The 25,228-nt window shown below is 37.4% G+C and overlaps 2 protein-coding genes across 2 annotated transcripts in view; both read right to left on the minus strand.

The window, feature by feature from the left end:
- Positions 1 to 17,109, minus strand: part of STAB1 (stabilin 1) — a gene marked incomplete in the record, with an annotated part of 106,666 nt that extends 89,557 nt beyond the window's left edge. The window contains 4 exon segments of the mRNA XM_072421052.1: positions 485 to 570; positions 4,707 to 4,822; positions 5,686 to 5,825; positions 16,724 to 17,109. Of these exon segments, the coding sequence (XP_072277153.1) occupies positions 485 to 570; positions 4,707 to 4,822; positions 5,686 to 5,825; positions 16,724 to 16,792 (411 nt within the window).
- Positions 17,110 to 19,840: 2,731 nt separating this feature from the next.
- Positions 19,841 to 25,228, minus strand: part of NISCH (nischarin) — a 50,046-nt gene continuing 44,658 nt past the window's right edge. The window contains exon 21 of the mRNA XM_072421044.1: positions 19,841 to 23,336. Coding sequence (XP_072277145.1) covers positions 22,717 to 23,336 — 620 coding nt within the window. The 3' untranslated portion in view covers positions 19,841 to 22,716. The remainder of the gene's footprint in view (positions 23,337 to 25,228) is intronic.

Below are 25,228 nucleotides of genomic sequence, written 5' to 3' on the forward strand. Positions count from 1 at the left end.
CCCAACCGGTGATCCATGAGAAAACGTCGGTGGTTCGCGGCTCTGGCCGGTGCACTCCGCTGGAGGGGCACACCGGCCAGAGATGCGGACCATGTTTTCCAAAGGGATTGTGGGCTCAGGGCGGTGGGTTGTCTCTGGACACAACCCGCTCAGACCTGCGATTGGAGAGTGGACAGGTTCTGGCACCATGACATCACTCTAAAGGAAGTTTCTCTCTTTGCACGGTGCGGAGTCTGTGCATTTAGAGGTCCGCCGGTCCGAAAAGGTTGGCGACCACTGCATCAACTAAAGATTACCTACATGCTTTTAATTCATGGGGTGACAGTGTCTAAAGCTGCCTGGGTTGTACCACTTGGAAATAATGAAAATTAATTCAGAGTCCTTTTTATGAAATTATGTAATAGTAGAAATTGTACTCATTGTAATATTAAGATAGCATATATTATAAAATGAGGATACACAGTAATAGAACAAAATCTCTTACATCACAAATGCAAGTCCCATTGCCATTTAGTCCATCCATGCAAACACCATGACCACTGCAAGGCGGATCAGATCCTCCAGGACATACTGTTTGATAAAGGATTAACATTAATACATTTTTAATTATAGTTTTAAAATATTATAAATTAAGTTTGAAATGTATGGAGTTTTCCCTAATCTATATGACTACCAAACTTAAAAGGGGAAAATGTAGTGCCTAACATAGACTGAAAAAAAATATTTGGCTATGACATTCAGTAGATCTTAAAGCTTTGTAAAAGAAATATCCCTTTGTTGGACATTGGCAAGCAATGAGAAGACCACATATACCCAAGCTTACAACCCACACCTAGCTTCTATACCTAGAGAACATTACCACTAATCACCAGAACTGTAAATGATGGAAAGACCTCAGAGAAAAAACTTTGTCGAACAATTTTGCGAAAAAATCGAGATCTTAGGATCATCCGGATCCGGATCAACTTCATTGAAGTTGTAACTTACATGGCTATAGAGAAACCTTATTGGACACAGTTCACCATCTTTGTCCCTCTAGTATCTTGGTAATGGTCCTGACCTTTGTGATATATTACTATAGAAATTAATAACTGCTAAAGAATGGCTTCATTAGCTTGTCACCCAGCTTCATGTACTTAAAGCAGCTGTATGTAAAGTAATCCTTTCCTTATACTATTTGCAGCAAAAAGTTCCACAGGGCACACCTTTAAGTACCGTGTGCCACTATTTCCAGTACCATGGCTTCCCAAAATTGTTTTTAGGCATGTAACTCTCACCGCTCTGAGGAATTAATTTAACAACATAAAGTAGAACTGAGCTTAGAACCTTGCGTTTAGACTTTTGGACCGATGACACTCATTAACACAGATTTAAAAAAATGCCCAAATCTGCTTTTAGAGCAGTCTACCATTGCAGAAGCTATTCCAACGTCTGGGCATTTTAATTAGTGGTCTCATTACAATCTCATTCCTTTTATATTCCGTAAAGCTTTGAGATTGCTTTGCTCACAAGGTGATGTTGAGTGTTGAGTGATTGTGAGAAGCAGAAGGAACAAAAAAAAAGAATAGCGCCTCTTCTTTGAAGCCACAAAATGCTTTACCTGGCAGGGATCTGTGCGTATGTGGGAACTAAACGTGGTAGGAAGGTGAACAGTTGAAATCTGAACAGCTTCATAACAAATACAGGAGACTCTCTCAATCAAAGACATTTCTGCACCTCTTAATCTTATAACTCTTCCATATTTGTTGTAGGCATGTGAAGCTGCTTGGAAGCAAACTTCAATCTAACAGAATATGCTTGCAAGTAAAGTAAAAAGCAGGCTTTGGACTACAAATACAATTATTAATATTACTTGTATTTTTTGTAATATTACAATTATTACTTTGCTATTACTGCTAAAGTTCAATACCACAAACTGCAATAAAGGTTGTGGGCTCTCTTTCCTGGAATTCCTCTTTAAGTGATAGCGGACAATCCTCCAAGAAAGTGATGAAAGAACCAGCACAATGGTTGCTGCATTTTTCTTGGAATAGCAAATACAACACTGATTACAGCTTTGTTTTTCTACACTTTACCACCAGGACTAATTTTATTGGTTTATATTTCCTTCCTTCCTTTCACAATGCCTATAAGTATTTCCTTCCTTTTTTCTGTAAAACTTCTTGCGCAATAACCAATACTTTAAATGCTTGACTTGTTATCGGCCCTTATGAAATTGCCACATGCAAGATAGTTATCACACTGGGCCATCAGATCAACAAAGAATCAGGCTGTGTATGGCCACCATATCATGCATACAATGGAAGTCAGGAGTTTACATACAATTATGATGAAGTCTTTAAACCCCTCAAAAGAATTTACACTAACAAAATATAAATTTAAGATATTGTTTAAAACATCTACTTTGTGTGGGGTAAAAGTAATTTATTGCGATTATTTCCCCTTGTATTGACTTTAAATTCTTGTCAGTCATATGTTTACATCCACTTGTTAACTGTGGCTTTAAACAGCCTAAAAAATTCCAGTTTGGCAATTAGACAATTAGATAATGATAGTCATATAGTTTGAGTCAACATGTGCATGGGCCTACCATCAGACTCAATGGGCCTGATTTAATAAAGCTCTCCAAGGCTGGAGAGGAAACACTTTCATCAGTGAGCCTGGATGATCCAGCAAAAATGGAATGGATTTCTTAAAAGTCATTTGCTATTTGTTAGCAAATGTTTTCAATTCTAGACCAGATCCATTCCGGGTTTTCTGGTCCGGAACTCAGGTTGACGGATGAAAGTATATCTTCTTCACCCTCGGAAAGCTTGAATAAATCAGGTCTAATGCCTCTTTGCTGGACATATTGGGGAAATAAAAATAGTCAAAACCGCAGAAAAAAACATTGTGGACCTTCACAAACCTGCTTCATCCTTGGGAACAATTTTTAAATGTCTGAAGGTTCAACGTTCATTTGTACAAACAATGATATGCAAATATACACATGATGGGACCATACATCCATCATATGGCCCAGAACTGAGACAAACTCTGTCTCCTAGAAAAGAACGTAACTTGGCAGGAAAAGTGCAAAGGACCTTGTAAAGATTCTGAAGGAAACAGGTAGACATGTAGCTATAGCCACAATAAAACTAGTCCCATACCAACATCCAACCGACCAATACCAAATCCATTACCAACCGACCTAAAAGCCTGCTCACAGAGAAAAAAGTTGCTGCTCCAAATCCACCATAGAAAACAGATTGCAGCTTTCAATGACACATGGGGGCAAGTTCTTGCTTTTTGGAGAATTGTCCTCTGGTCTGATCAATATAAGATCAAACCATTTGGCCATAAGTCTGTTTGGAGGTAAAAGGTAGGGATTGAAAGACAAAGAATACCATCCAAATTGTCCAGCATGGGGGAAGGGGTCATGTTGTAGAGGTGCCTTACTGCAGGAGAGACTGGTGCACATAAAAAAATAGATGACACCATAAGGAAGGAACATTATATGTAGACAAACTGTAGCAACATTAACGGTGAAGCTTAGTTCAAAATGTTTTTTCCAAATCCACAATAGACCCCCAAACACAGTTGTGTCAGAATGGCTTAAGGACACCAAGCTCAGGGTTTTGGAGCAACCATCACAAAACCCTGACTTTAATACAAATAAAAATTTGTAGGCAGAAAAGAAGAAGCACGTGTGAGCAAGGAGGCCTATGAACCTGTGCCAATTACTTCGGGTCTGCATGGAAGTATAGGCCAAAATTCCAGCACCTTTTGAAGTGCGTAAAAGGTTTCCTCAAAATGTTTGGCTTAAGGTAAACAATTTGGTCAATACTACTAAATAATAAAAAGTGTATCTAAACTTGTGACCCACTGGAATTATAATGTAAAAAATACAAAGTGAAATATCTATCTCTGAATATCGTTGGAATTACTTTTGTCCTGCACAAAATAGTGTCTTAAATGATATGCCAGATTTAGAGCTGTATGGAGATTTTTAGCAAGTGTATGTAAACTTCTGACTTTAACGTTATTTACTATACAACTTACAAATTCAGCATGGGAAAATGCAAAGACAAAGCACATTGCTGCTTACAACTTTCTGCCTTGTTCTGGTATCAGTTACACACCACTATGCACACCTTGGGATTCTTGTTAAAATATACAGTACATTGCTGTGATTCTATTGTCAAATTTGTGGACCTCGGCCAAATGAGTGAAATCCTAGTTCACTGTTAATACAAATTATTCTTTTTTATAACACAAAACATATTAGCTGCTTGTGTTCTATGAACTCTTGCAAGACGGATTCCATTATATTTAACTGATCTCTTGTGCTGTATACAATAAATGTGTGAACCTGTATTCCAGGCAGGTGAAAAAACACTATTATTTTCCATTATGGATGTGCTTTTAGATATATATGGCAAGAAAATGCTTGCGTATGTTGATGTCAGCCCATTATATTTGCTTAAAGCACAGATAATGAGGCAGCACAGCAATTTACTGCAGATTCCACTGCATTTTATAATGCCGTTAACCTAACAATGGCATAATACTGACAGGTGATATGATGATAAAATCGGTGTGGTGCTGTGTTCAATTTAAGGTTAGAGCAGGCCCTGATCCACCAGGTAAAGGAAAGGTTTAGAAACATTAGGATGAAAAATGACTAAAGTTATGATGTGTAAACTGTTGGAAAAGTTGGTTATTACCTGTGCAAAGAGAGCCCCAGAATCCGCTGCAGCATTGAGGTTCCACTGTGACCGTTTGACATGTGTGACTACAGCCCGGCAATGAGAGAACCACTCCTCCCATATCAACAGTGTATCTAAATAAACCAAAGCATACAATCTTAAAAAAAGTACATGAAAACTATTCAACAACTTTTGGTCACTTTGGCTCTAAAATCCAGGGGGATATAACTTCTGTATCATTTTAATTTTTTCCGAGTCCTCATTGGGGAGATTTTCCCTCATATCCTGTTACTGCATGATTGCGTTTTTTTTTTACAATAAAAACAGTAGCAATAATAACAGTAGCAATAATAAAAGGTGTCCACATGTGAACAGAAAACCTCACATTTGATATAATGCCCTCTTCTTACATGTTCAAGATGAAAAGACAAAGTTATAGGAAACCCAAAATTGTAGAGCTGTCATCACAGCAAGAAATAAAGGGAAATATGCAAAGGGGAACACTTTACCGTAAAAACTGTCTAAAAGGAATTTTAGGGGAAAGGGAATTTTCCTTACTATGTAGCGATTTTTCCAACTTCCTGCTTGGTATCTGGGAAAGGAAGTAAAAGATCTCCCCAATAGGACACAGACAACAGTAAGTTGGGACAATGGATGATGGATGGAGGGGCGTGTGAAGGTAGGCAGTGCTTGAAAGTAGGCAGGATGTGCGGTATATGTGGGGTCAAGGGTCCTCCATTTATAAGGGGTCCTCCATAACTTCTGCACAGTGACCCACTGTTGATTAGGTCCTCCATTATATATATATATATATATATATATATATATATATATATATACACACACACACACACACACACATATTGGACACATGCTGGGCTACTAAGATAAAGAACATTGAATGCAATAAAAAATGACCAATTATAGCAAATATGGGCCTTTAAATTAGATGAAACAAAACAACAAGATAATAACATACAGTATAAGACGAGCCTACCTGCACCCAGCTTTCCCTGTTCCACTTGTTACTTTTGATGTTCCTTTGGGACAGACGTATTTGGCTGCTACTGCACATGACATGCAGTCCGTATCCACCTTCAGTACTTTTCTTATATCACAACGCTTACTGTTCAGCTGCTTTAAAAAAAAGTATAATATACAATTATTATTTACAGTATATAGTACTGTAAAAAAAATACAGAAATTTAACAAAAGCTGAAATGTTTTAAACTGATGTGCAGCTAAAAACACACAATATGAATACTAAAATGTTACGGAGCAGGGTCTGACACCATAAATAATGCTATATTTGCACTGGACTCATTTACTTTATATCTAGAAAATATAAAGAGATCAGAATAAGCTACTTAAGTTAAGTGAGTTTATTGCTTTTAAGGAGATGTTTATTGATATAAATATGTCCCTTAATCTTTTATTCCTGCAGGTCCCTGGATGGCGCTGGGCCTTCTTGCAATCCGGCCCTGCGTCATCCTGGGGTTCCTATTCATCCTGGTGCTGCCGGAAGAAAACGCAGGGTGCCACTATCATCTGCCTTCTATTCTGGTCTTCTTACTACATCACCCGATCTCGCACTGCACCGGTGTGAGATTGGGGACGTAGCCGCGGTGAAATGGGAAAACAAAAAAAGAGAGACAATTTGACTGTGCATGTGTGAGTTTGGCATTTGTTTCCCCTTGGTGGAAAAGATGCCCTTACTGCGCATGCCTCCATGGATACATGACATAGGTATGACGGGAGGCTCTGCACTCCCATTAAGTCTTGATCACGGCGGTGATCAAGACATGACTAGGTGGTGCTTCACCCTCTTTTAAAAAAAGGCCCCCAAAGAAATCCTAAATATCAACTGCAGCTGGCCCTCCGCTGCATTGAAATAGCGCCACTACTACAATTCCCGGCATCACTCACGTCTATAGGTCAGTGGGCTCTCTGTCTATGTGTGGCCCCGCATTGGATGCAAATACTGCTGGGAACTGTAGTAGTGGCGCTATTTCAATGAAGAGGGAGTTCCAGCAGCGGGCCACTCTTAAGATTTAGCTCCGCATTGACCACGTCTGGCATTTCCAGCACTCCCCCCCTCAGCTGTACTTTTCCTTGCTACTCCAAGGCATGGACTTGAATGGTTGGATTTTCATAGAATATTGTTATTATTATTGTTAGCCTGTGCAAAAAGTTTACCATTGAAACTTAATTCAGAAGGCTACAAAGAGAGAGATTTTTTTTCCTAAATAAAAAAAAAAATTATTTCTCTATTATAAGCTTGTTCCAGATTGAATGTGGGGGAGAAAAGGGTTTTTATCTAATGACAAGGAAACATTTCCTCAATTTTTTCTATAAATTTCAAGGTTGGCCCGTGACTTGTCTAAGTTTTTAATTTTGTCTCTCTGTGTATTTGAGTTTGGTATAGCTGACACTAAATGTACAGGTACATAAACATTTATTTCATTCAATTTTTCACCAAGATCCTGTATTGATAATGGGAGAGTTGCAGCACTGTGTGAAGTCTTCTCAAGCACAAAATATATGTTTATTAGGTGCACATGTTCAATTGCTTGCTAACGCAAATATGTAATGGCGACATAGTAAAATTCAGAATAGGGGAGAAAGGGGGAAAGGGACTTTGAATGTAGCATGGTTGTTGGTTTCAGGCAGATTGGTTTAAGTTACATAGTCTATCAAGTTCAACCACTAAGGAAATAAACATACCTCAGATAAAACCCTATGGACATATGGAGGTTAAAAAAACCCCGGGTACAATTTGCTTCAAAAAAGAAAAAAAATCCTTCTTGATTCCATAAGGCAATCGGATGTTCCCAGGATCAGCGGTCTCTGTTATCTTTACTTTAAATCCTTAATCCCCAGTTATATTCTGTGCTTCTAGAAATCATCCAGCTTTTTCTTAAAGCAATCTATAGTAGTTGCTGAAACTACTTGAGGGAGCCGATTCCACATTTTCACAGACCTTACAGTGAAGAATCCCTTCCTTATCCGGAGCTTAAACTTCTTTTCCTCCAGACGCAGAGAGTGCCCTCTTGTTCTTTGTAATGATCTCAAAGTGAATAATGGGGAAAAGAGTTCTCTATAAGGAAACAACCCTTTTATTTAAAGTAAAAATTCTGTTTGTTAGTATTTTTTTTTTGTGCAGCACTGCCCCCTTATTTCTTGATCGCCTAGGTGATCAAGAATGAATGGGAGCGCAAGGCCTACCGGGATACCTACGTCATGCATCCCGGGAAGCTCTTGGCTGCTCATTCTGCGCATGCCCAAGATGCTTGGGCATGCACAGAAGGAGCCCCTTCATCAACAGGAAAAAAAAATTGCCGATCTTATTCGTGGCATTGTTTTTTTTTTATCAATGTACGTCACCCGATTTCGGACTTACACAGTGCGAGATCAGGTGACATAGGAAAAAGAATATGGAAAAAAGAGAGGAGAAAATGGCGGTGCCTGACGCTCTTTCAGCATCGGGCCGAAGAAAGATACCGGGACAATGCATGATCCGATGGAAGAAACCCCCCAACGGATAGACTGATCTGTGGGAGTGAAGGTAAGTGTGATTTTATTGTTTTGGATTTAGTTCAGCTTTAAGTATTAAGTTGTTTTAATGCACAACCATCTCTAAGATGTACAGACAATGGTGTAAAAAGGGAAAATATTGAGACAGCCTAAGGTCAGAGAAGAATGGCCAGACTTGTTTGAGCTGATAAAATAGTAACAGTAATTGAAATATCTATTCACAGCCAAAGTATGCAGAAGAATATCACTACAAACACAACACATTGAATCCTAAAGCAGATGCACAACAACAGCAAGACGCCACACCAGGGTGTCACTCTTGTCAGAAAAGAACAGACATATGACGCTACAATTTGCATGGCCTCATCAAAGTAGAGAATACAAGAGAAAAATGTCAGGCCAGGTCTGATGAGTCACGTGCAGATAGTAGGATTACAATTGGCATCAACAACATAAAAGCATTTATACATCCTGACTTAAGTTTGAGGCTGCTACACCTTATTGCCCAATTGAGCATTGTTTAAATGACACAGCCCAATTTAGTTGTTGACTGCAGTGTAGCCCATCCTATGTTGACTACCTCCATCAGGATAATGAACCAGTTCACCAAGATCAATGGATAAACTGTTTTCTTGAACATGATAGTTAATTCACTGTACTCAAAAATCCCTCATCCCCAGATCTCAGTCCAATGAACCTCCTTGGGGAAGTAGCTGAACAGGAGATTCATAGTATTGATGTGCAATTGAAAATCTACAACTACTGTGTTATGCCGTCATGTCAATATGGTTCAAAACACCTGAGGAATGTTTTCAACACCTTATTTAGCCCATACCATGAAGAAATATGGCGGTTTCCGAAGGCAAAAGGGGGTCCAGTCCAATACTAGCATGGTGTACCCAATAAAGTTGCTGGTGAGTATATATTTTTCTTCCCTTACCTGGGATTAGTGTCAGCAAAAGTCCATACAAAAAATGTACAGCCTACTGGCTAACATAAAGCAGCTTACCCTAGCTGGCTTCAAAACAAATGCTTCTCATGTAATTCACAGACTGACCAACATTTAGTTTAATAATCCCTATGCTTAACAACAGGTTTAGGAAATAGGCCTCTGGGCCTTAGGAAAATGTGAGACTAAGAAATGAGAATCCGTTCCATCCTGCTCTTGTGTATTGCTAGTAAAACCGGCCCCAGAACACGAAGAAGATTTCCTTCCCCTGCCTTCCCCTGTGAGGAACACATTCTGGGAATTTACCCAGAATGTATCCCTCACAGGTACACTCTTTATGTGGTTTTATGTATTGGAAATGAGCTTTGTAATGTAAATATTAATAAAAAATTGTGTTATTTCTATAATATATGTTGTTGATATTGGCCTAAAAATCCAGCTACAAAAATTGGTGTTCTTCACCATATATTCTTTTTTTCCCAGAATATGAGTTAGAAACAGGAAGCAGAGGAACCTATACCAGATAAAATAGGCTATCTAAAAGATATGAGCACCCCTTCCAAGTGCTAAACTGTGATGGATTTAGCTGGATGAAAGCATCTCCAAAACAGCAAGTTTTTTGGGGAGTCTCTGGCACATAATAGTTAGTTAGAACCTACCAAAAGTCATTATTATTCACATGTATTTGTACAATGCAGACATTGGGTTAGCTTTGAAATCTTTAGAGTCTACAGTTGCTTTAGAGTCTACAGTTGTGTCAATACCGGTCCCTCAGAAAATCTGACTATCTAATGTTTCTACAATAGTCTAAGGCCAGTGTTGAAAAGCAAATTAGGCTATTAGTATATTTTTGGGGTGTGAGGGAAAAGCGGAGTGCCTGACAAAATTCTACACAACCACAAGGAGACAATGCAAACTCCATGCAAACAGTGCCCTGTCCATTATTTAAATATTGAGCCACTATACTGCCAACATCCAAGGAAGGTAACTGGTTACCAGCAACCAGCATGCGTGGATAGGGAAGCTAACCCGTGTGGTCCAATATCACAGAAGAACAGCTACTGAAGAAAAAATTGATAAAATAATGTTGGAGAAAGATGTCATACCAGACAGACCAACATATAGTCTAATAACCCCTGATGCTTAGCACCAGGTTTAGGAAATCGGCCTCCGGGCTTTGGGAAAATGTGGGTCTCAGAATTGAGAATCTGTCCCATCCTGCTCTTGTGTATTCCTAGTAAAACCGGCCCCAGAACACGAGTGAGAAAGAGGCAACGGAGGACCCTAAACCTAAAGCTAGGCTAATACTAGGAGAAAATAGGCTAGCTAAAAGAGTACCTTTTCCAAGTGCTAAATTGTGATAGATAGGGAGCTGGTTCAAAGCATCTCCAAAACAGTAAAACTGTCTGAATTGTAAGATTTCCCCTCTCTTCCTATTCTTGTGACAACTAGAAAAGATTTTTCACGGATGTTTTCTGTCCTGATATAGGAAAAGCAAATAGTGTCAGCAATAGAAACCTGAAAAAACAATGTTTTTTTCCCTTGCAGTGAGTTTCCCACTGTCTTATCTAGAAATGATGATTTTGGCGTGGAAGGTCCCTCCCCTGCAGCTGCCTGTGCTCTTCTTCACCAACATCATTCTACTTTGGTGCAAGTCTTTGACCCTTCTACTGTAAAAAATGATGTCAAAGCCCAGCTCACTATTCAGAATATCAGGCTGTGAAAGAGAGCCCCAACAGATAAGATAAGCCTTTCTCCAAATACAACATTCCCTAGGAAGATCACATTAATGTAACTTTAAGTCTTCCTTATTCAAAACTAAATAAAAGTTTTGTCCTTAAATATCCTTGCCATAAAAAATTACGTGAAATGATTCTTTCTTTACATTTACATTGTGATATAGCTTATAGCATTGGGAAAAAGATGTTCTTAATTAAAAGGCCACCTTTAATATTCAGCATCAACACTTTGCTACATTTGTATTTTGATGATACTCTTGTTGTCAGACTTTGTTCTCTTTCCACGATCAACATCTTGGGCTGCTTACATTAACCAAAAATTGAACAGCAAAAAGTGCTTATACTTATTGAAATGTAAACCTTTGAAATAATACATCTACTTCCAGTACTAAAAAATAATTGTACTGTCTCTCCAAAACTGAGAGATTTAATAGGACAGACTACAAATGAAAAATGTTATAGTAACATTTCTCTGCATTAAAACAAAGCCATTGGAAGAAGAAAAAAATTAAAAACAGGATTTAAATTACTAAAAAGCAGAACAAAGACTGGTCTTTATACCATGACCCTCTGCCATTCTGATTGCCTAGCTGCACAGGACATCCTCTTGTCTGGGTTTCACAGATGGCCCCTAGCCAATACACTCAGCACTCAACATTTTCCACTCTCAGACAGGAACAGGTGAATTACTGCACCATAATATTCTTTTTTTGTAACAATTCTGCCTAAATTACATGTAATTATAAACAAAAAAACACCAATACTGTACCATCTCATTGTCGGTAGGATAAAAAACAACAAAACAAGTTATTTATTTTTTATTACAATGATTCAGGAAGATGACTAATGAATAAAAATGTATTTGTACAAATGAGTCTGTAGTACGACAGAGAATCTCTGCCAGCACATGCCTGGGAAATGCAAGGATCCCCCCAGTAAATCCATTAAGAAAGGTTCACTTTAGCATTAAACAATAAATGTATGTTCTTACTACATAAAGAGTAGATAACCAGAGAACCAATCCAGATGCGAATCTGCAATGAATTGAAACTTTGTTACTAATTGTTATGATGGTGTATATCTCTTGGGGCTAGTTATAATATACAGGTAGACCCCGACATACAGAAAACTCCTAGATAACATTGGGGCTTCCCTGCTCGCTAGTGTGCAGAACAGAGGCTTAATGGAGGGGGGGGGGTGCAGTTTGGTAAACACAGCTGAGGTTGTTGGTGATCTTAGGGGGGCTGAGCTGTTCTGCAGCCTCTTGTAACTCTTTAATGATCAAGACAAACTCTGCAGTTGTTTCTTTTTGATAATAAATGTCTAGGCTCCATAAAGTGTTTTTTTTTTGCTTTGATTTTTATTAACAGTAAGGATTTTATACAGTAACTGACCCCACGCTGCCTAACGATATGTTGAAACAAGCATCTTTCCTAACTGCATTTATTAAAATAATGTACCTGTTCTGACTTACAAATTCGACTTAAGAACAAACCTACAGTCCCTATCTCGTATGTAACCCAGGGACTACCTGTATTTACTTTCATCGTATTCTCTCTATTTCAGAGCAGAAGTGTCAGACTGTAAGGCTATCTTATCCGCAGGCACTCCAAAACCATCAAATAAAAGAGGAGCTGTCATGATTACATTAAGGTTTTGTTAGCAGGGTTTTATTTCTTCCACCAGACAATACAGATTGTCAAAAAAAGACCTTTTGAGGACCATTAAGCCTGATAATGAGCTGAAATTTCTGGAATAGAAGAACACACACAATTTTTGATAGGAAGTTAAATTCTACTAAAAAGGTTAGGTAACCTATGTAATCAAACTAAATCTCAAGATGCATACCTGCCTTGCAATACTGACTGTGGCTAGTAGGGTTTGTTTGTAACCTTTTACTGATCTGTAGCTTTCCCTAAGGGTCCAACCCAATAGAACCCCATAGAAAACTACTGAACTGGTGTGCCCATGAAAGGAAGACTGCCAGCATAATGTACACAATCCACAGAAGATGAAGGCACAAAAGCAAGATTGTAAGTGTGGATCTTGGAGGGGGGTTGCTAAGTTAGCACATCAGTACATTAGTTACCTACTGAAATGTACTGAAACATTTTTAATTAAAGGTAGACCTTTTATTCAATTAAATGTGAACATGAAATAGTTTCAGCAATCTTGCTGGAATTATTAAAGTGTAAAAGAAGAACTGAAATGCTTTTTAGGAAATAATCCTTTTGCAGGTTTTATCTGGCAATGACAGCATAAAAGAAAAAGTTCTAGACATTTGGTCATATGATTTGTGCTGAAGGTGAGGATCACTGCTCAGATTGGCCTAATGCCATCATGTGATCAGAATTCAGGGTAGCCTTGAGAAATTTGCTTGGAAAAAGGAGAATAGCTTTAAAATGTGGTTATTTATCCACCCCAGAAAGATGGCTATGACAGGTTTTTAGAAGAATGTCAACCATACATACATATACGTTTACATGTATGTATCAGGATTTTCATACTCCTTTGGTGAAAATGCTCTCAACAAAGCATTCTGATAATGACTTTATATCACCAGCTGAACAAAGTGTTTAGTTAATTACCCATATTTAAAAAAATAAAATGTAAATAAATGCATGCTGTACACTCCTACATACTGCTATTCATATAAAAATAAATGGATGAAAGCATTACCAATTAATGGATGGAGAGAAAGGTGAACCCAGGAAGACCCAATAGCCTAAAATCCAAAGGATGCAGTGGGTGTACCAATTCAGAACACACGGGAAGATGTTGGATAACGCTTGGTGTCATCCAATCAGAAAGGAGATTTAATTGCAACCAAGACAAGAGGGGGGACAGTGGCATGGGGTGTATTATGATCATTCTTCATTTGCACACACATCAAGGCTTAATTCTTAACAAAAAAAAAGAGAGTTGAGTTTTAAGTATATTGGGCCTGATTTATTAAAGCTCTCCAAGACTAGAGAGGAATGAGATACACTTTCATCAGTAAAGCTGGGTGATCCAGCAAACCTGGAATAGATTTTCGTTAGTAAATGTTTTCAATCCTGGACCAGATCTACTCCAGGTTTGGTGGATCACACAGGTTCACTGATGAAAGTGTATCCTCTCCAGCCTTGAAGAGCTTTAATAAATCAGCCCTATTGTTCAAAATGTTTTTATGGTATGTGGGTAAGGTTAGGATAATTACTTTTTCATACTGGGGCTTTAAAAGAATTTGCTGAAATTGCAGATCACAGCAGTTTCCTAAAGCATCTGCCCAGTGAGTGTGTATACATCTATATTTAACAACTGCTTTTCAACTTACAAAGACTGGGAAGTGTTTAGTTTCAGTTATGTTAAAAAACAGAAAACAGACACTACAAGCATTTGAACTCACTTATTACTGAAAAAAATGAACATTGGTTAAATAGAAACCTGTCATTTACAGTGGAACTCTAATCAGATCAGGCATCATGTATCCCCCTACTAGGCTTGGATGTGGACTCAATGGTAGTTTCCCACATGGGTGCAGAGATTGTCAGCATAGCAAATTTGTTTTGAAATAATGCTTATTAATACTTTTAATATTGTTGCAATTTTTTTTAAAGCAACATTAAATGTCCAATGTATACAAATGGTTATATATAAAATAACAGATGATTAAAACATAAAACTAATAACAGGAAAATGACAGAAAAGAAGGAAAAGAAAAACTAAATTAGGGTTGGTTAAGCTAATTTAGGACCTAATAGGAAATTAAAATTGGGAATAATAAAAAAAAGTTTCAGGTTGTTTTAACTGACGTCATCTACAAGATTAAACTCGTCTATTTAATATGCAGATGGATAGAACAGTATATATAAACATACCATTAATGGTACTATGCATTTTTCTGTATTCTAAATTGTCTGAAGAGCGTTTATAAAACTGGATAAAAGAAAGTAGAGAACAGTGCAAAACTTTTTGGCAAGTCCATAAATTATTGTGCAACAACAGAAATACAGCCAACACGTTTCAAGGGTCCAGCAAAATCCAAATTCATCAGGGTAGATAGCTTGGTATTATTATTGAATTGATGCTGACAAGAGTGACCTCTGTAGGTTTTCTATATATATCAGGCCCAAATTATGGAATACACCAGTGAAGGAACAATAAATACTAAGGTGTTTGGAGGCACTTATGATATTTATATTCTTCTGGTTTATAATCACTATATTAGACAGTAGAAGCTGAAGTAGATGCAGTAACTATCATCACTCATTTTCAGAGCCAGGAGTTACTGGCAAATTCAAGACGCAGGGTGGCAGTAAGGAAGTAGAACTGGACTTCCTACAAACCCCCTTTGTATTTTGCCCAGTCTTTCAAACTCTTTAAATCAGATTGCAACCTTTATTTTTGATGTGTAGATAAGTTTTAAACCCCTGCCAAGTTATTTTGTTAAGGTTTTTGCTGTCTGTGTACCATTGGGAAAACTAGCTATACTCCCTCCATCTCAGTGACATAACAGGATGTTAAAGGAAATTTCCCAAATAAAAGAGATATCTGCTCATTTAGAAGATTTCCCTTTACCTCTTGTTCTGGTTTCTTTATTGGTGACAGCAATCACAACAGTACAAACAAAAGGGTGAATCTCCCCAGTAGGGTTCTAAACCAATAAGAAATTGCAAGAAGGCAAAACTCTATCCAAAAAAAGGTTTTGCTTAAAGAGACACTTTAACAAAACAATGAATGAATCGATATGTCCAAAGTACAATGTGTTGTTACTGAAAAATTTCCAGAAAGGGTCAAAGCATGAAATCACACAAGTCATTTCCTTTACTTTTAGATGGAGAGTATAGGATGCAGCTTCTAAGTAATAAAATTATTTACATCCTCCTTTTTATAACCTAGTATTGCAAATTCCTCCATCTGCCTCCTTCCCTTTCTGCTTCCTCTACAAGACATCATTTTCAGTAGGAAAGTTTTCAATCTCCTGGCACCATTTGTACAGTAGATCACGGAGGACTTGTTCCCACTAGTGTGTTGACCATACATTGGCATTTATTATTAATGGCACCTCGAACACACCTTACCAGTGCACTGCAGGTGCTGAGGAATGCACTACATTTCTACACTACATTTAAAAGTAAATGGGTTGCCGGAAACTGCATGGTATTGCATGTGCACTTTCAAAAATGCAGCAAAAAGTTGTTTAGGGAATGGAACTCCGTAAAATACAACTTTTTTTTTATACATGCAAAACATTCATTTTTTCCCCAGCCAGAATTTAAATTATTACATATTGTGCCCATCAATATTAATATATATTTATACATAAACGCTGTTCTGCATTCTTTACCATATTAAAAAGAAATGACAACAGTTGGGCAAACCTAGTATTGTCCATGTGACATGGAGAAGCCAATGAGTTTTTCAACATCATTAGTTTATCTACAGAACATAGAAATTAACAATCTGCAATTTAAAACATTCCTATAATCAGTGATAAGGGAAATCTTAGGACATATAGAACATGCCGTATAATTCAGATGTGTGTTTTTATTCAGGCAGCACAATTTCTCAGGGTGGGGGGAGATCCCCACCAAGGGAATAAAGTGTGCATGCTCTTCCATGAGTTTGTGTAGCTTTCCTCATGGGTATTTGTCTCCTAATGCGGACCTTAATGGATGGATAAGTAAGGAAGAGACAGAAGATTTTACAATACCTTTGTATAGGAATAGTTTAAGTAAGCAGTTGCACGAAAGCATCAGAATTGTGCAAGTGACCATAACTAATACAACATGAACAACAAATTATACAATTTTAAAGTATGAGAAACTTACCAGTGATTGAGATGCTATCAATCCAACGTAAACCATTAAAAGGAAAAAGCCATATCCATAGCAGAACATTTTTGGAGGTGTCTGGAGTACGTCATTAGCTGTTGATGTGACAATACATATACACCCTGCTAAGCCTGGAATATAGACAGAACCTGCAGAGACTCATGTGGACACGGCACTATCTGAACTGGTCACAATGATCTTGATGTGTTCAGGCAACAAACATAAACCTCCTTTCTTCCTTTCGAAAAAGTACAGGGGGAGAACAGGAACCACTCAGGATTTCCTCTTTCATATCAGTTCAAAACACATGGAAGGAAGCCCACATCTGTCTAATGAAAATGGCACTTGATGTAAATCTGAAAAATGATGAGAAAGCAGATGGGAAAATGACTCGGTGCTTTTATAGAATCGTGGGTGATAAGAGTTGACATGGACGTTAGTGACCCCAGCTTCTTTGTTCCCGATTAGTTCTAAGCAATAACATACTGCCAAATTCTAACACAAGCCGTGTACCAACTAAAACCCTATTAGCATGCTGACCACACACAAACATACAGACAAAGTGCTTAAACAGGCATGAACTGAGTGGCTGCTGATGTTCAGCAAAATACTGCATCATTTTCAGTTTCCAGGCCTAAGCAGATGTCCAACACTACATATAAATATATTTTAATGACTATTGTTTTTTTTATAACTAAATTGCACACACGTAGTATCCTCTGAGTATTTTCTTTTTTTTATATAGAAATAATAAAGTTCTATCTATGTGGTCCACAAGTTTTAAAATCATCTCCTGTGTTTGATCATTATTCCACATTTGTATATTAGAAAGCTCCCATGATTCATCAGGAACTTCTGCTGTATTGAAGCCATAAAAGCTCCACTGTAAATCAATCCATTTTCAGGGTGTTAACCAGCAAAGGGAAAAAGCTGAATTGTTTGTACATAGTGATATCAAGATCAGCAAAATATAAAACAAGATCGTCTTTTATAAGTCACTAATTTTATAGCAATATGGTAAATTGGAGCTCAGATACACGACTAAAATTCCAGAATAATAACCAAGAATAGATTTTGTCCATTGATCACACAAAATTAAAGCCTTGTCAGATCGGACATACTATGTATGGTGTACAGCAACACAAAGTCCCTCTAGGTCTTAGAGGCAATTTTGGTTTGTATTTTGCAATATACATCATCAATCTAGTGCAGTTTCTCAAACTTTTTAACATCAGGGAATCTCTTCTATAATCACTATATCCACAGCTCACAGTACATTAGTGTGGTGGTCAGTGGGAAGAATGCCTCTTAAATTGCTGGCCAGTGGGAAGAATGTCACAGCCAAAAAGATCATTTGTGTCACTTATACTGACCTGAGAGGCACAAACTGCTCATTGCTCAAGAAAGCAACCCAGTTGAGAAATACTGGTCTAGAGATTTTATATAGAATGCTTTCGAGATTTTATATAGAATGATTTATAGAATCATTATAGACCTCTAATGTCTGATGATCAGCATTACCCAAACCACTATCTCCTATTATTATTATTATTAATAATAAACAGGATTTATATAGCACCGACATATTACACAGTGCTGTACAATAAATAGGGGTTGCAAATGACAGACAGATACAGACAGTGATACAGGAGGAGATGACCCTGCCCAAAGGAGCTTACAATCTAAGAGGTGGGGGGGAAGTCTCACAATAAGAGGTGAGATATCTCAGAAGATCCTAGACCCACACCAACATGTAAACTGGACAGTGGAAAGTGAAGCGGCACAGTGATACGTTCATCTCTCTGTTTACCTTCTTTCTATTCTTCTTCTCGTGAGCTTCTTCTTCTCACAATCTAGCTTTGCTGTACAGAGCAAGAGGCTGTTTAAATTATAAATGATTACAGAGCTCCATTAGTTTATGTTTTTTCATATTTGCTTTTTCTGTGCATCCATCCCCTTTAGTGAAAGGAAGCATACGCTTTAGGAGAGCAAAAAGCTGGATAATATTCTTATCTCTAATCTGGCTTTGTCATGTTTGGGGTTACACCATCTTCCTGCCAACCAGATCCTGAGGAATTAAAACAATTAGATTTTATTTGATTTATTACAGCCCACTAAAAACCCTTCCACTACACATTTCCAACAATAAGGACAATATGGTCACCAGGAGCCCCAATCATATCGCCATCAGAGACCAAACAATAATTACAGCAGATAGGCTTCTGAAGGTTTATTTTCAAATGGACCTTCTTCAAACTGGAGACATTCATTTCACATGAACACAATCATTTACATTTGTTCTATTATTGTTTTGTGTATTTATAACAAAAGCAAAATAAGAAATATCTATATTATACAAATCAAAAAACAATTTTATTCAAAGGACTGTTTCTATTTGTGCTTATACTGCACAAATGATCCTAAAACACATTTTGCAGATTCCCAGTCCCTGCATAGGTCTGTAGTATATGCATTTGTTTTATTTTTGTTTCCTGTTTATTTTCCTGGTTATTCTGCCACTTCCAGGTATGGGGTGACAACTCTTACACATGACAGCATGAAGATGGGAACATGGAACCCCACTGACCTCAAAATAGAAGCCTATCAGAGGATCAGACAAGAGAAAAGACAGGAAAGAGATCAAAATCTATCACACTCCATTTTCATCGCATTTCCAAGCTTTTTCTTTTCTTATAGCAACATCTAGAATTCACACCAGGATTTAGCTCCAGGTAATCCAACAATTAACATTACACCATCATATGTTCTCTACAGCAACATGTAATAACTTTTTTTTTTTTTGCTACTTATACAGAAATGTATGTTTTGATCTTTTACCTGGCTTGCCTGGTATCAACCAATCATATCCTTTAATTTACTTACCATATCAAATTCCATACTCTGATTGATCATTGTAAATTACAAATACCTCTACATGACTCAATTTATAAAACAGATAATCAGATATTCCCTTGTGGGAATATACCTGGTTCATGTGTTTCAAAGACAGTAATTGATTCCCACCTGGGAATGTCAGATTCCCGGTTTTTAAATAGAGCCCCATTTGTTCTAACAGAACAAAATAAAAAAAGGCAACATGTTACAAATGACAAATACACTTCCATATTTATACCGTAGCTCAGTCAGCTATGAAAACAAAATGTAATACATCTAGCTGAGAGGTTGTAAATGTCTATATTTTATAAATTGTAATTTAGATATATATACTCTGTGAATATATTACAAAACATATTAAAGTAATAACATGTAGGAACATAAGATTATTTTAGATAACAGTTGCAGAAAATACATTACATACAATTATACATATGTATATTACAAGGTGGAACGGTATTCGGGATGAGAATTTTGTATTTTTGTATGTAGCATAGAATAGTGTACTATAAAATAGCATACAACCAAAATATGGTTCATTTACATGCACAAGTATTGTAAACAGAAAAATAATACTTCACAAATCCAACAAACTTGCATATTTAAAAAAAAAAGTTTGAAGAAATGAAATTAGGACCACATATTTGTTATTTCATTAAATTACCAGTAAATAATTCATCGAACAAGTTTAATAAACTGGATGTTACCAAACTACACTGCTTTTATTTTGAACCTTCCTTAGGATAGAACATAAGTTGTTGCCTTAAGGACCAGATAGTTCTATAATAATTACGGTATAATGGAATTAAGAGTCTGTCTAGTACAAAGTAACAATAGTATGGAACTTGGACTTAAAGCGGACCTAAACTCATAGACAACCCTTCCATGTAAGGTAAAAATGTTGTTTTTTTATTTTTATGTGTAACACCTTTAAAAAAAAAATAAAAAATAAAAAAAAAAATTAAAAATAAAGGGTGCAGAACTGCTCCTTAAGTGTTGATCGTGGCGGCAGAAGCGCAGAGCCCCCCCGGGTACCTATGCCTGACATCCTGGGAGGCTCTGGCTGCTCATTCTGCATGCCCTGATCGCGCACATGCGCAGATTGGGCATCCTTTACTCCTAGGGGAAAGAGGTGCCGATGTCACGCATGCGCAGTAAGATCAGCTGCTCTCTTTTTTCCCCCTTCAGAGCGGTTACATCCCCCGATCTCACACCTGCACAGTGCGTGATCGGAGCAAAGAAGACGACTGAAAAAGAGAGGGAAGATGGCGGTGTCCGGTGCTTCCTCTGCGCCGTGACGAAGAGAAATTCCAGGAAGATGCGGGACTGAAACGCAAAAAGGACCAGCGCCATCAAGAGACCTGCGGGATTAAAGGTAAGTGTAATTTTTTTGTTTTTAGCTCTGTTTTAATGGGACCATTCAGAATTTAAGGTAATGAACTAATAAATATAGCGCCTATTGTTTTGTCTGCAAAGGTGAAGGGTAAGACCATTTTATATGAACTGGCAGGAACCATTGATTTTTGTGTTCCAGTGGCAAATCATATTTTCTGTAGTGGTCTCTTTAATCCTTGATCCTAAAATTGGCTTAGGCTACGTACACACGTTCAATATTTCTCGTTGGAAAGGATCTTTCACGATTCTTTCCAAAATCAAAGACTGAACGAGCGATGTACATACAGCGCTGTTCTGCTCTATGGAGAGGGGAGGGGGAAAACGATGGAGTGGCACCTCGCTGCGCGCTCTCACCTTGACTTCCACATTATGATCATCCGTGGGTCCGCCAGGACAGATTCAGGAACGATGAGCGCTGTACATGTCGGATTCTCGTCTAATATCAGCCCTGAGGCGATTATCTGACGACAATTATCTGACATGTACGTTGTCTAAGTATTACCATGGAGAGCTTACCCTTTGTACTCCCAACATTTATAGTCTCTAAATCAGAATTCATGTTCAGTATTGGCTGTGCCTGCACATTGAGCCCTTGATGAAATAGGCCATACTCCGAAACTTGGCACTCTCAGAGTATGGTCCCCTACAAGTCTATGAGGCCAACACTACAGTAGAACTAAAGAATAGAAAATATAGATTTATGAAAAAGTCATTGAATTTATTTTACAGCCCATATTAATACTTAATTTCAATAATTTTTTTTATAGCTCACGCTATATCCAAACATTCATGCACAAACTGGGAAAGAAAAGAATACAAATCTGTGCTCTATCAAACAGCACAGTGCTTTCAGTCTGACACGCTGATAATAGGAAAGGAGAGTAAAAGTTTACCCTTTTCAGAGCCCTGCTGTTCTCTAATTGTCCAAACTGTAAGCTGGGGGCATTACATGTTCAATCCTTCTCACAGACCTGCATAGGCTGTCTGGCATAGCAAGGTAGGATTTAACCCTGTATTCCGCTGATTTCTGGTATGTAGCTATAATTTATTTCGTTTCATTATCAGTAACACTTCACTACTCCGGAAACTGCCCATTTTAGGTAAAGTTGTTTAAAACTACAAAATATTGCACAGTATATCAGTTAGAGGTATGTCCTAAAATTTAAATATACTTATCCCGAGTGCAAAGTCATTATGAGGGAACTGATTCTACTTTAAAAATCTCAGTCTCAAACCAGGGCTATTGAAATTATCCCAGTAAAAAAGTTAGTATGATAAACTCAATGTAAACCATAGTCATGGGTATTATATTATATCATTTTTAAATTCTCCAAAGACAACATCATGCATTTCTGCTGGTATATGCATGTTAAGAGATGTCCCCTGTAGTTAGTAAGCAAACAGTGCTGGTATATTTTAACAATTAGCACATAATACCACTGGAAAGCAATATCTCCTACATTACTACTATGTAGTTATAATCTTTATCTCAAAAGTGAAAACATCACAAGAACCAGGAAAGTTATGTTTATATCAAAGACATTAGGATGACTACGAGATCTAAGAGATCTGTACACATATAATGTGCTCCAACATAAAAATAAATATGTGCAATGAAAAGCAGCATAAAAACATGTGCAGAGTCCTTATTGTATTTTCACAAAAACCCGCCTGGATTTTTGGAATGTAACATCATTTTTTCATCCTGTCAACTCCAAAGGTAGTTCCCTACCGCAAAGGATCTCCCACTGTCGGGCAAGAAGTGAAATCAGCTTCTCCCGAGAATCAGCACTTGGAATAAAGATGTACCACTGGACTTCTTGATTATTGCCACAAGTTTTCTGAACGTCGCAGAGACCTAAGGGTTCTGCAAAATGATCCATCGATAAACTGTGCATCAGGTCTTGGTTGCTAGAGTCATCAAACACGAATGTGAGAGTCTGAGGATAAGTCTGATAACCCATTAGCACTCGGTCTAAATCCCGAATACGCCTCCCATCTACTAACTGGTACTTGTCTTTCTTTGGGGGTTCTTTGGCAAAATCAGGAAGTGGGTAACTGATGTAATCTTCATTGAACAGAAACAGGTCTGAGCTTGTGAGAATGAGGGTTTTAGGCTGCAGCAAAGCTTCTTTGTCACCCCCTTCTGCTGTGCTTACTTGGAAAGCCAGGACATAAAGCAAGATGTTTAAAGATGGCAATGTTCCTGAAGAGTCAGTGCTTTCAGTTACAATGTAAGTAAGATCCCCAATTTCTTCTTCATTTGGATAGATGAACTTCACTCTGCTGGAATGGACCATTTCATAGTTTTCCATAGTTCCTGCAAAAGAAATTGTATAACATTAGGCAATATGGTTTTGTGTTTTCACATTAGCAAGGTGCCATGACACAGATTACATATTTGTACAGAAAGTTGAAAAAATAAGTATTGCCCTTTCTGCTAAGGAAAAAATGGTGCTTGTTATCAAAATGTTGATGTAGGGAGATAATTTAGGTATTACCCAATCATCATAGGTCCAATAGTCGCTTTCTGGATGGTCCCTCTTTTGAAACCAAATCTTTGTTTGTTTTGTTTTTTGGAGTTGCCCTTTTGTTGCTCTAATGTGTACACCATTATAAAAAATGACTATTTACTACAAAAAAAAGTTATAATACTCCAATACCTTCATACAACCAATTATTTCATTTGCTATTTCAAAACGCAGTTATAAAAGAAAAGTAAAGGTAAAAAAACACTTGGGGATAATCATTCATTTTTTTAGGTGTCCATTCTTTTTTTTTTCATGTAACTGGGTTTTTTCCTTTTTCTACATCTTTGTGCTGAACATGTCCTACTTTTGCATCTCAGAATTATATCCAGCTCATGGTAAGCCTTCAGTAGTTAGTCACATGGAGCTACCTCATGGTGGTTTTTTGTTTTCTCAGTTTTGGTCCGCTTTAAGGGGAAGAAGATTTTCATGAGATGATGATGTGAAAGCAGCAGTGCTTACGATCAGTGGTTACGCTCTATACCAAAAACATTTTTGCTGATGGCATTAAAAGTTGGTATGACTCTGATAAAAATGAATCCATAGGAATGTAACTATATAGAAAAGTTAATTTGTTTTTGAAATTCCTAATAAATAAAGTTAAAAGCAGTGCAGAAACTTTTAGAGGAACCTATGTGTGTATAATCATCTATACACATATTTACACATACCTATAAAATTAATCTATCCACATGTGCGCTGATAGGTTAACAAAGCAAAGTTTAGGGCAAACAGGAGCAAATATAAATATTTACCAGATATTTTCACCCAATTTATTTCCTTTAAAGACAAATATATGGGACATTATTGACAGCGTTAGAATCAGGAGGTTTATTTTGAAAGTCTGGAATTGGTAACATTCCTCTGCATTCCTGTTGTTCCAAGTCACTATTTCCCTGACATAACTTCCTGTGTTGCATGCGTGCATAAGAGGGCTAAAGCGTCACTGGCTATTCAGTACTGCTTTCCTGGAGAAGAAAAATCCTACCGAACAGAAAATGTTTAAAGGAAAATCTAATTATCAGATAGATGCTTAAAATGCCGGAATGAAAGTTTGGTGTGGATCAGGTAAATCTACACTTCAACAAGAAATATTAGGCCTGCATGTAAAGAACACAGCCTACCTACATAGGATTTCAGTTTTACTTTCAAACATAGCTGAGAGCCTTTTAATATAATGATGTAATGAAGGACATTATTTTTTGATGCACCCACTGTAGGTTCCTAGCAGTCTGTCATTCCATCTAATGTCAAATTAGGAAGCTGGCCAGGGAAAATAATCAAGCCTGGTTTAAAACTTACACATAAATTGTAAGACATTATGCAAAGAAAGTATTCACAGTCCACACTCCATACACTTTCATCACTGAAGCTGGGTTATCCAGTAAACCTGGATCGATCTGGTCTATGATTGAAAACATTTGCTAACAAATACCAAATGACTTTTAGAAAATCCATTCCAGGTTTGGTGGATCACCCAGCTTCACTGATGAAAGTGTATTCCCTCCAGCCTTGGAGAGCTTTAAAAAAATCAGGCCCAAAGTGTGAAAACCAGTCTGGGCCAGACGGGTATCCTGTAAACTGGCTGCCTGCTTACATATATTATTTCCATGTTCTATTCTGCATTAACAGGATACTGCAGATAAAAATATATTCTAAATGTTTCTTTTCCAATCTGGGAAAC

This window comes from Pyxicephalus adspersus, chromosome 8, assembly GCF_032062135.1.
Source record: "Pyxicephalus adspersus chromosome 8, UCB_Pads_2.0, whole genome shotgun sequence".
NCBI lineage: Eukaryota > Metazoa > Chordata > Amphibia > Anura > Pyxicephalidae > Pyxicephalus > Pyxicephalus adspersus.